We start from the raw sequence: 13,112 nt of genomic DNA on the forward strand, positions 1-13,112 counted from the left end.
TTGGGGTGCAAAGCAGTCATGGATTTGGGGAAAGTGAAACAGACTGTATACAGAGGTACAGTGTAATATCAAAGGCCTTGACATAACAGTTGTATTATAGTTTTATAAAGACTAATCCCCTTTTGTAGACGAGTCCCAAGTATACTCGGGCAGGTGTCTATGGAAAATGCGTTTTGTAGCAAAATCAGCCTGTCCTCTATGGGTTGAAGCTACATGCGTGTATGTTTGGTAAAGATTTGTAAAAAAAAAAAAAAAAAAAAAATGATACTGTATTGTGTACATGTATGTTATATGGTGTAAGTAATGATTTTATAGTTAAAAAAGAAAAATTGAGGAGTTGTTGTTGCTCAGTTGATATGACCACAAACTCGGTCAGGAGGTCTCTGAATTGTTCAATCCCGTTAGGAGTGCAGTTGACAGTCGTATGCCTTCTGCAAGATACTCTCACCACATTGCCTTGAAAAGAGCCATCAGTTCCGTGCTTGCATGCTTTCAGTATCAGTACTGTAGTACAACAAGCATCCGCTGCTTCTCATTGGGTCGTTTGAAGCAGATTCTAAATCCTATTAACATAAAGTTAAGAAAGAAAAAAAAGCAAAGAAAATGGGACTTAATCGGAAATTAGATCAGAAAGCAAACCTTGATTCACTACATTACATCCTGCAGATTGTACCTCCTACAGTAGTTTGTACTGGCAGTGATTCATTCTTACTGCTCTACTTTTTAACAGACTATACATTGTAGATGTCCTCACAGAAGAATGCTTTCAGGTTTTGCTAACATTACATAACCACTGTTTGCTTTGTCCGCCACCCATGCCGAACCTCAAAGGGAGTGGATGAGGGTGGAACCTGCTTTGTGCTCTCAGGACAGTCCAGCCGTGACTTGGCACATTCTGTTAATTGGCAAAATACTCAGTACCGTTACAGGGTGCTACATATGTTAAGCACTTGCCTGATTGCCCGGGGCAAGTGAAAATCAAATTCGGGCAAGTGTTTTTGAACAATGAGAACAAAATGCTTGCCCAAATTGGGCAAGCAAAAAGTTTTGAAGCCACCTTTTTTTTCACTTTAATATTCCCCCAACAAACCCACAAAGTCATTATACAGTACCCCTTTGGTGATGCAATGTACTTTATATTTCATTTCAGCAACTTTCCAAAACTTTTTTGAAGAAACCCCAATGTAATGCAATGGCAACACTTGATTGGACAGAGTTTGTTACTCTATTGTGTGTCAGTGTATGAATCAATGTATGCTGTCCATATTCAAATGGTTGTGTTTTATCAAGGAGGTTCTAGAGAATGGAGTCACAACCGCCTTATTTACTTTACTTGATGTTCGAAGCCGCTGCTCAGAAATATTTGAAGCAGGTGCCAAACAGGATCTGCCCGGCAGATACAGTAGGAAGACAATTGACTTGTGTCTCATTGCATAATCACCAGCCACTTTCAAAGGAAGATATGTCTTTGTGATGGTGATTTCTTTTCGCTAGCCCTTCTTATGAAAGGTACATTGTAGGTGGTACAGACACGAGGATGCGCGAATAGAAATTGAGCAAAAAATGCTGAAATAAAGATGAAAATTACTCGACTGGGCATACCCGGGCACTAATCTGATATATCTATCAATATAGAATTATACTTGAAGATTATTCCATATTAGTTTCATTTGTGGAAATTAAGTGGAAAAGTGATAAAACCAGCTTTCCAGGATGGTACAGTTGTAAACATTTTCACATGATACAGCTCTGATTTACACTTTTGCACAAATTTCTGGACGGAATTGACTTTTGTTTTACATGCTTTATCATTATGTGAAATTTCATTTCATTTAATAAATAAATAAGCAAAATATGGCCAACATTATGATAACGTTCAAAATGAATCTTCAGATTGCTCAGCAAGACGGTGGCTTGGAACATCGATCATCAAAGGCACAAGTGCACCTGTGGAATTCTTTTGTACATCAATAGAAATCTGACAACTGTTTGAATAATTACAGCCAGTTGGAACTCCATTTATAAAACCTCCTTGGTTTTATTAAGCCCTATAGACTTTACACATGATTTTTTATATTTATTTCCATATATCTTGGACTTTCTTTTTCGGGCAAGTAAAATTAATATTCGGGCAAGTGTTTTGCAGTGCTCAAATTTGAAAATCTGCTTGCCCATTCAGGCAAAAGGTAGAATAAAGTTATGTAGCACCCTACCGTTTAGTTCCTAAAATGCAATTCAGAATTGGTCTGCTGTTGAACCACTTTAAGATTATGAAGTAGACTATCCTCTTTTATATACAAATAATGTTGGTTGCAACTTGAAGAAGTTTGTGGACTGCAATGTGTATCATACAAACCATATTTTCTCTGTATGCTTGTATTAAATTTTTACTTGTTCCAACTGTGGTGTGTAATAAAATACATGTTATTGTAAAGCTTTCCCACCACTTGCACTAAAAGAAAAGAGAAGGGAATTTTAGAATTTAGCATTGGTGTGAACTTGGTAAAAATTTATATCATACATGCTATGTATGTGGATCGATATCCATGCACTCGTCAATAGGAGTGCACTGACAGCAGTTAATACACATTAACTTGTACGCTATGTAGTACACAAACATCCCCACATTAATGGTCCTTTAACAGGAAATACCAGACTTACGGTGTGTGTAGTGATCACATCTCATTTGATTATTTTCCAGGTCAGTAAACATTCATTTTTTGGCAAGGAAATTTGTGTTGAGTGAAGTACAGATATTTGGTTTGATGATTACCAAAAAAAGTCTATTGAAATCATACCAGTGTTCTTTGTAGATTTTTTTTTCTTCAAACCTTCCAAACAAACCAAAAAAAAAAAAAAAAAAGAAAAAGGAAAGAAAAGAAAAGAAAAAATCTTGAGTTTGCCCTTTGTACTACATTATGGAGCTAGAAAACAAAACATGTTGTATTTGTGAAAGGAAGAAAGAGAAAAAACAAAACAAAACTGGAGGGGAAATAAGGCTCAAGGTTACTGCATAGACCTGACCCACAATTCTTCCATGACAAGGCAGATCAGCGAGGTGAGAATAGAGATCTCTTCCCACCTCCGTGGGCAGGTTCTTCATTGTTTGCCACAGTACGTTTTGGGCTGTTTTCATTTGTGCTAATTTCACAAGTCACTGGCCACAAATACACAAGCAAAATTTGGAGGTACTTTCGCTATTTAAAATCAGAATTGCCTCTCATGACAAAAATACAAAAAATAGAATGTGTTCTGGTCTGTTGTCTCCATGGGGAATTTTTTTTTTCTTCTTGAAAAAGTGGTCTGTATTGTTCTGAATTAAGCAGATGTTTTGATTCTGCTTTGGGGACATAGTTTATGTATTTTGCATGTAACTAAGAAAAACATTTTTTTTTTTGTTCATATTAGTAAAAGTACAGAGATATTCATGTCAGATATAGATATTTTCATTGTGAGATTTCATTTTTTCAACCATAGTCTTCAACAAAACATGCCAGTATAAAAAAAGTTTTACAGACCTTGATAACACTTGGTCTGACTTCTACATGTACATTGTATATCACTGGATCCATTTTCTTTGCCACCTGTCCCTGCAGTGAAACAAAAACAACATGGGCCCCAGAATATGCCAGCTACATGGTGGAAGGCGTGCCAGGCAAGCCATACGGCGGGCTGATGGCGCACTTTAATACGGTCGAGGCGAATATGCGACTGCGGTAAGTCTGATTATAGGGTTCCTTTTGTGCAGTAGAAATATGCAAACCTGTCTAATGTGTGACCCTGCATCACAAAACAAACAAAAAGTCGCCAGACATGGATTTTTAGTTAAGGGCAGAATCTGAAAGAGCAGACTCTAAGCCTTAAAATCATGTAAAGCTCAATTGGAATGGACTCCACCAACCTATCTAAATATTAGAAAGAATGCTATCTAAATATTAGAAAGAATGCACACAAATATTAGAAAGTATGAACTGAGAAAAGAGGCTCTGAAGTACAGGGTCTATCGGTCTATTCAAGCGCATAATCTTTACCAAACCGTGCTACCTGTGGGATGAATGGGACAAAAAACAGGATGTAAACCACTGAGGCAACAACAATGGAGGGATTATAAGATTAGGTTGAAATTTAGCATGCTCTATTTACACATTCTGTCCATGATTAATATCAACTTTCAAAGCAGTAGCCATATCCCTTCAAATGTTATCAGACTTGAAAGTGAAGAGTGTGCAAAGGATCAGAGAAATGAAAAGGGGCCTCTATTAAAGACATACCTGTTCTCACTACTCTACAAGAAAAGTTGTAGAAAAACTGTTGAAAATGCACTTTCCCATTCATTTTATGATCCAAATCTTAAGAACATTGTAGAAGAAGGGTAGTTCTTTTAGAAAATATGAAAAACGCAATATTGACGTGGTTGACCCATTTCACCTTTTTTGAGTTCTCGCGTAGAATCAAGGGGTGCGACTTTTTGTTCGTTTCGTGATGCACGGTCACATATGTAGTCATCCATTATACTTGTCAACAGAAGGAGATGAAAATGTAATTTGTGATAATCCACGTCAAGCATAGAGAGAAGTCTTTCATTCTTTTCTTCTCGTGTTCAATGCGGTGGCACTTGAACAATCGATGTGTTAAAAGTTACTGTGGCAATGACCTAGTGGTGTCTAGACAGATATCTGCCAGATGGTACTGCTGTATAAAAAAATTTGTATTTGAACAGTTAACCCTTTAGCAAGTGAAGATTCTGTACATAATTGCCTATGGTTTCCCGGAAGGTACAGCATTATTGCTCTCATTTCGGCAAATTTTCTAAATGATATGAAATAGCTCGCTGCATGTTTATTTCTGTTATCAATGTTTATTTTAAAGCCTCATAAGACTTTACTATTAAGAGAATGGTGTGTCACAGAAATAATTCTGACATACTTTTCTTGACCTTTGACCTCTTTCAAATTACATGATAATACTGTATATTCTGTATGAAAAAAACAAAAAACAAAACAACAACAACATAGAGCCTAAAACTATCCTAAAAGTGGACTGGCGATTTTTGGTGGTTTAGGGAGCATTATAAGATGGGCGATTTCGGGCATTTCAGTATACTAATGGGCTATAGTAAAACTGGTCTGGTATGTGACAAAAGAAAATATGGACACAAAAGGGTTTTAACTGAATATTAGGCCCGTTCACAAACAACGAAAATCGAAATTTCAATCGCGATCCAAATTTCGATTTTTTTTTCGAAGGTTCATACACAGGGAAAAATCGCACTTTGCAGCAAGGGAAGAACGATCAGTGGCCAAACTGCGCATGCGCGAATCTTGCATGACCGAAGACTGACCCCGCCGCAGTCCCAATAGAGTTTCGCACGCGCTACGAACGATGGGATTAAAAATACCGATTTCCGAATCTCGATCGCGCTCACACACACGACGCTTGGCAAAATAATCGCGATTATTCTGAAAAATCGCACTAATAGTGCGAGTTGGATCGCGATAAGGATCGCGGTAATTAGTGAGATTTTTCTGTCCACACTGGAAAAAATTTCGAAATTTTGATCGCGATAAGAAAATCGATTTTTAAATCGCACTTTTTCCCTTGTGTGTGAACGGGCCTATTGTCAGGAATTAATGAAAGTACAGAGTAAAAAGTGGATGTTATGTCATCTGTTACTGCTGTAATAGTGAAATAAAAGAAATGTTTTGAAACTGCTATATTGAATTACACACCCACACACTGACACAAGCACACACCCACACAAATTCTATCATAAACCATATGATATACCCGGCCGGTACATGGTTGTACATGTTGCAGCAAGTGATATGCAATGTGTATGGACTTCTTCGGAGCATATTTTTATGGCTGCACCATTTCTGCTGGTTCTGTGCATTCATTTTGTAACACTGAACATTATGTGTTTATCTAACCATTATTTAGAATGTAGTTTGCTGTCTCTTTGTTTAAAACAGATATCTTTAGAAACCACAAATTTCTGAATCTTTTGTCTGTTTTCTATGAAGCTTCCACTGTCCTTGGTGGCTTGCTCCCCCTTTGTTTTAAAAGTTCTATAGACTTTTTTTTTTTCAAGCATTATATACCTGTAGCACCCCCCCCCCCCCATGACTGCTGCAGTGGTTGTAAGCATATCATTTCGATCATCTCAGCTGGCTACAAATTTTGCTTGTTTTCATCTCATTTTTAAACTAAAAAATTTTCGCGTGCATGGAACTATATGTGATATTCGTGAGGAGCCAAGATTCACAAAAGTGAAACAGACTCAAAAGTTTATATCTTCACAATGCATTGAATGCCAATGGCAGTTTGCGAAGTTTAATGCAGCAAATAAGGCCGTCAGCTCCAGTTCACACAAGACTTTTATGCTACAAATGTTTCTAGTTTCTCAATGTCTCATTTTCTTTTTTTTTTTAATCTCCCAAGGAGGCAGCAAGTTCTGAGCACCTTGGACAGCGCCAATGGGGAATCGTGTCTTAGCATCACTGTCTTTCCCAGGTATGTATCATATTCTTCACTGGATGCAGCCAAGTCGCTGAGCTGCTAGATGTGCCTCCTCCTCCCTCCCTCACCCTTGAAGCAGATAAGACACACAAAGAGTGCAAGGGAAAACCTTTTTATGATTTCATGACTGTACGGCGCTATGTGTATTTGGTATAGGTCTGTAACTACCACTTTCCTGAACTCGTTGATATAGTTTTCTGAGTTACAATATGTGCAGATGACATGGCATTTTCAGAACATGAGGAATGTTTCTGATTTATGTCAAACTTCATTTTTTTTTTTTTTTATGTGTGTACAATGTATGTGCTTTACATATAGTGTACGTCTATATAAATGGTGGATACTGCCTACATGTATAAAGAGTTGCGAAGGACACAGCTTAGATCTGATTCTAAAAGAGGATATTCTCAGCTTTAAAATGATTATTTAATAACTCCTCGAAATTGTGTTCCTCTCAACTGCCATTTTTCTTTCTTTGATCTCTCTTAATTCACATCATAAATGAACGTTGAAAAATACAATGTACCTTTTGATATGGCAGTTGGTAATGCACAAGCATACAGAATGCTCACACATAAATGCAGTGATTATGCTATGATCACGGCCGGTGCTACGTTGTGAAAAGTGGGAGGGGGGTGTGGGTATAAAAAGTGAGGGCCCCAAGTGGTCAGATCCTATGCATTCTCTTGTATTATGCCAAAAAGGGGGGGGGGGGGCTGATGATAGAAAATGCAGAACATATAATCTTAATAAAAAGCAAACAAACAAACACACGCACACTCACATGCACTTGGTTATGGCCTCAATTTTATGGGTATGTATGATAATGATGCTATATTTGTAGTTATATATATTATTTTTCCCCGATTTGATGCGCTTAGAAACATCAGTATTAAGCGCTATATAAATGTTATTCATTATCATTATCATTATCATTAAAAAGAAAAAGAAAATATTCATGTTACGGTCTATTAAGATACATACTGTATTTGCTGATGATGTTTACAGCCGACAATATTTTTTTATACATATACTGTATAGTGCGGCCTTATTGCTGGCAAATACGGTATTTAGAGAGGCACTGACAATTGCAAGCACAAAGCATTGAGTACACGGTATGTCATTGCAATCTTCTGTGGCATATTCAGTGACTCTGGCCCATATTTGCAATTATCTATGAAACGTGTAAGTTTTTTTTTACTTTGTTGTGCTTTATACCTATTATTCTCTTTTCATTGTGAGAAAATTACTTTTACCATGATTTATTCTCACTTTCCTCCTACCACTCCTCCTTGCAACAGACCTATCTTTAGTTTTTCTTTTTCTTTTTTTTCCCAGTACTAATTAAAAGTAATTTTGTTTCATGTTTAATAGCTCTTTGTCTGCCTTTATTCCTGTGTGAATTAGACTTGGCTGCCCAGACTTTTCGGTGCCGCCTCACATTCCCAACCCAGTGGATGAAGGAGTGAGTAAGAGTATATTTCTTCCCGATGAAGTCATCCATAATTCTCATCCAAGATTCAGGTAAGCAGTGATGATGTCATCTAGTTTTCCTTTTTTTCTTTTTTTTTTTCAAAGGATTTTTTAGTGTTGGTGATAATACAAAGCTGTTCAGATTCATGAAATTCTTCCGTCGAGATGTTTTCATTGCAACTGATTGACAATTCAGTGCATAATTACGTCAATGTCGGGCAATTTGTCAAGAACAAGAATTTCATGAATCTGAATAACAAAGCAGTACCCGCTGCATGCTATAAGGATTAGAACCAGCACTTGCTGTCGGGCGAAAGCTCGGTGGTCTAGTGGAGATGACGCCTGTCCGGCGATCAGGAGGTCGTAGGTTCGAATCCTGCTCGAGTATGTACGCCCATGATTTTTTATCATGGCTACTACTAAAACACTGATCAATTCAGTGCATAATTACGTCGATGTAGGGCAATTTGTCAATCAGTTGGAACGATACAGAGCTGTTTTATATTTTTCCACTTGTATTGTCAATATTTATTTTAGTTCTCTCTCTCTCTCTCTCTTTAGAGAGATATTTTGTATTTCATATAGATCTACAATAATCAGACAATCATATCTATGACCTAACATACATTGCAGTGGTAAAACATCAACCATTTCCTGAGGATTCCCTGCAAGATATAAAGGTTCCCCTCTCCCGGGCAGGGGTCGCACTTAACTTGACTAGCCAGGCGGATTACTTAGAATCAATTTTGACACTGAAGCAATATTTTGGCTGGCCAGACGGACTAGTAACTTCAGAATTTTTCGATTTTTAGCTAGTCCGACGTGATTTCGGGTGTCCAATGGCCAGCGGACCATCGCCAATTTCAAACCCTGCTCCGGGTTCTCAATAGTTGTAATTGGAACAAAGAGTTATTGATGTAGGTGACATACAGAGAAAGTGAACAGATGTATTAAAGCAAAGTGTAAAACATTGGCATTATGATAGTATGATGGTGATAAATATTCTTGTGATTATTGTACATTGACTGTGCATCAAAGTGAAAGAAATAATCTAGAAACATTGTGGCCAACAACCACGTACCTGTTGTGTTGTTGAATCTCAAAGTGGTATAATACACGTGTGATGGATTTAGAAGATAAAACATGTTTTGATAAATGCTGCCTGTCTTCTTACAGAACACTGACAAAGAATATCAGGAAGCGAAAAGGAGAGAAAGTGGCAATCAATGTTCCAAGTAAGTCAGCAGCTGACAAGGTAAAAGATTACCAGTCTCGCGGTCAATGAATAGTCACGCATAAATATAACAAATATTCCTTACATTTATCACAGTATTACACAAGTTCAGGGAGTTGATGAAGTCAGAAAGATTTTGTCTTCATATTCTAATCTCTAGATGTTTGATCATGGGAATTGCCGTCAACTTTGTTTGCTTAGCTTACTGATGCTTACAATAGACTGAAAATACTGTATTTTTGTGCAAGGTTGCCAAGATTTTGTCGATGTACTTCAACCTGACACTTTTCAATCTGTGTTGACCCCTTCGTCAAGTCTAAATGTCTACTTGTTTAATAGTAGATCAAAGGAAGCTGAGGTGAGAACTAAATTTTTGGTGGTGACTGACCAAAAGAAAGTACTAGACAACAATAAGTGAAGCCTGTGGAAGACGAGATGCCACTTAGAGGAAGATGAATATTGTCCAGAATTTTGTCAGTTTGAATATCATATATCGTCGCTGGGGTGACAAGACCGTGTATCTGCAATTTTGGTGAATATGACTCTTTTAGATTAATGGTCACATAATTGATTAAGTGATGTCCTGCCCAAATCCTACATGTCTTACCCCCAAAATGAAGCCACCATGGCATGTGAAAGGAATGTCTATCCCATTGAATACAGTGATTTGGCTGCCATGTTTTTTTGCTCTCCTGAACATTTGACATTTTGTAGAAACGAGGTCTTATCACCCCAGCGACGATATGCCTTTAGCAAACGTCATAAAATATTACATGGTTTAAGAATAATGTCTCCGAACATCTTGCGTGGACTCTTACAGTATGGAAGTCACCTCAGTTTTTCAAGAAGGAATGAAAACCTGTTTAACTCCATGTCACTTCAGAATCTGCCCCCCTGTTGTACCTAAAATAATGGTTGGAATTTTTTCAGGGTCCAAATAAATTTACTGGAAATCTATAGTATTGTTTCACCTCCATCATAAAGAAGTGTCCAGTTTTATAATTCTGAGAAAAGGTCATACTATATAATCCTTTACAATCATACCAGCTTATGAAAGGAATCTAATTTTCAGGGTTGTGAAAAGGATACATGAACTTCAGCCCTGATGGGTAGAAATCAATTTCTAATTGATGAAAGCTACTCAAACATTTTTTAGAGTAAGTGACGCCTCTACAAAAGTTGTTGCCGGCAAATGGACCAGCTCACGTAAGTTCTGTTTCCTTAAACCTGCAGTCTACATAGACAAGAACACGCCGAGCCCGTTTGTGGAGACGTTCGGCAACGATCACGACGGCGAGTCGGCACGGGCGGCCAAGGAAGACCACATCTACATGGACTGCATGGGGTTTGGGATAGGTAACTGTTGCCTACAGACCACCTTCCAAGCCTGTAACATCAAGGAGGCCAGAGAGCTCTACGACCAGCTGACACCACTCACACCCATCATAGTAAGACGCCTGAACACTTAACACCCCTCGTAGTATTAAAGACACTGGTGAAACACCCCTCACGTCTTAATCCCTCATAGCAACACGCCTCAACACTTTACACCTATCTTTAATAGTAAGACACATCAAGACTTTACACCCATCTGAAGACACTTGACTGCATTGCACCTGTCACACTAAGACAGTGAAACACTTTAATAACAACCCTCATAAAGAGACACTTGAACACTTTACACCCTCATAGGTTAATACCTTAATACGTAACACCCTTCTTGAATAGTAGATTCTAGAACTTTAAATGCCCATCATAGTATATATATATTATGACACCTCAACACTTTGCACCCCTCATAGTAAGACACCCGCACACTTATTACCTCTCATATTGAGGCACTTGAAACTATACACTCATCATAGTATTCAGACACATGAACACTTAACACCCTTCATTTAGAAGACACTTGAACACTTTACACCCCTCAATAGCTATTTTGACATTTCTCACTCCCATTATGATTGAACACAATGCACCCTATATTCCACTGTAGGACACTTGGAATACTTTTACACCTTATACTCTTAATACAGTAAAACTCTTGAACAACTACGTAACACCCCCACTGACAACATTGGACACCATGAACGGCACATATACAACCTGTACTAACACCACTATAAGACACAAAGAACACTCTACACCCTACACTCAAAACACATTATGACCCTTGAACACCTAACACCCCTCGCTGTCTAATTGGACTCAATACACCCTGTACGTACTCCCACTACTATAGGACACTTGAAACACTTTACCCCTGCAGTCTTATTAACACAGTATTGACTCTTGAATGTCTAACACCATCACAATCATAATTGGACACCAATACACTCCATCCATACTCTCACAACTACAGGACACTTGGAATACTTTTTACATTTTACACAGTTATGTTTTCTCATGCCAGAGTGATGCACATAAATTTGTAAGCAATTACCATGGCAATCTTTCCCATTTCAGATGGCACTTAGCGCTGCATCTCCCATCTTCCGTGGCTACCTCGCAGATGTCGATTGTCGCTGGAACGTCATCTCAGCTTCCGTGGACGACCGGACCAGAGAAGAGCGGGGTCTTGAGGTACAGTTCTACTTCTGGTCACAAATGAAATGTTTGGGTGCACAATAATATGACCCGCCACAACAAAAGGATCCGAAAGTCAGGGGAGGATGATTTTCTGAAAATTACATGGCATTATTCCCTTACTCTTCCACTTAAATTTCATATATAACATGACTCATATTTTAAAAGTACTCGATTGTGGAGATATCAATGATTTTATTAGCGCATGTTGAGCGGTTTGGGAAATTAGCATTTCGAAAAAACCGCCTACAAAGCTTTCCATCCGATGCTATCATGATTAAGGGGAGGCAAGACAGTTTTCACCTCATGACAATGGAAGGTATACTCCTAACAACCTCCGTGATGTTCATTCAAGCTTAGTGCCAGCAGTCTACGCACGACCAATCAGTAACCAGAATGCCACGCACTGACTAATAAGATCACTCCCTCGTTGCTAGGGGTGGAGTCTAGCTGCGGCGCTAAATCCAAATCTTCGGACGCATTTCTGTTCCGTTGAAAGTCAGAAAATCATGGCCTCAGGCTCAGCCATCAGCGACTTACTCTGGCAAATCAGCAGATATTCTGATTCTTTTATTGAATTGATCTTCATTCACTGCCTACGGCAGCACTTTGAAAACCATGACTATCACAGGCCTGTTAGAATAGAATTGCCCATCAGCGTATGTGTTCACATAAGCAAATTACATTATGAATCCAAAGCATAGACAAGGAGGTTCGTCAAAAAAAAAAAAAAAAAACGGTCAGTAACCATGAGATATTCTTCTCCAAAAAGAGCCTGTCGAATGAGCATTGTTCAGAAGTGTTTTCAGAATATCTTCTGAGTCTTGCCAGCCTTCACAATACAGTAGTATTCCCACAATACAATTTTTTTTTTTTGATTCATGCAGATGAAAGCTTATCTTGTTATGCGTTTGGTAAGATAAAGCAGACTAGATTCAATGGACCCATCCAATTCATTACATCTACTTGACAAATTGCCCTTCATTGGCATAAATACACGTATCATTCAATGATTTTTTAATAATAGATACAATAAAAATCATAGGCATACCCTTACATACTCCAGTTGGAATTTGAACCTATGTACCCCCTAACCATACGTAAGACGCAGGAAAAGATAATTTGCCTGATTCTCACTATAGTATCTTAGTGGCCTTCTTGGAGAACTACAATTGTAGCACCACATGACACCGGAGCTGGCGTATCTTATTTTAACCCATTAAAGACTAGTCCTGAATATTCTTGGGTAGGTGTCTATGTGCGTGTTTATACAGGAGCCTCTTGCATCGGCACGCATGAG

General features: G+C 38.2%; 1 protein-coding gene across 1 annotated transcript in view; it reads left to right on the forward strand.

Moving 5' to 3' along the window:
* Positions 1-13,112, forward strand: part of LOC140240223 (glutamate--cysteine ligase catalytic subunit-like) — a 42,247-nt gene that overhangs the window by 5,290 nt on the left and 23,845 nt on the right. Inside the window, exons 4-9 of the mRNA XM_072320016.1 lie at positions 3,597-3,716; positions 6,442-6,513; positions 7,927-8,043; positions 9,169-9,227; positions 10,460-10,674; positions 11,693-11,809. Coding sequence (XP_072176117.1) covers positions 3,597-3,716; positions 6,442-6,513; positions 7,927-8,043; positions 9,169-9,227; positions 10,460-10,674; positions 11,693-11,809 — 700 coding nt within the window. The remainder of the gene's footprint in view (positions 1-3,596; positions 3,717-6,441; positions 6,514-7,926; positions 8,044-9,168; positions 9,228-10,459; positions 10,675-11,692; positions 11,810-13,112) is intronic.

This window comes from Diadema setosum, chromosome 16, assembly GCF_964275005.1.
Source record: "Diadema setosum chromosome 16, eeDiaSeto1, whole genome shotgun sequence".
In the NCBI taxonomy this organism is placed as follows: domain Eukaryota; kingdom Metazoa; phylum Echinodermata; class Echinoidea; order Diadematoida; family Diadematidae; genus Diadema; species Diadema setosum.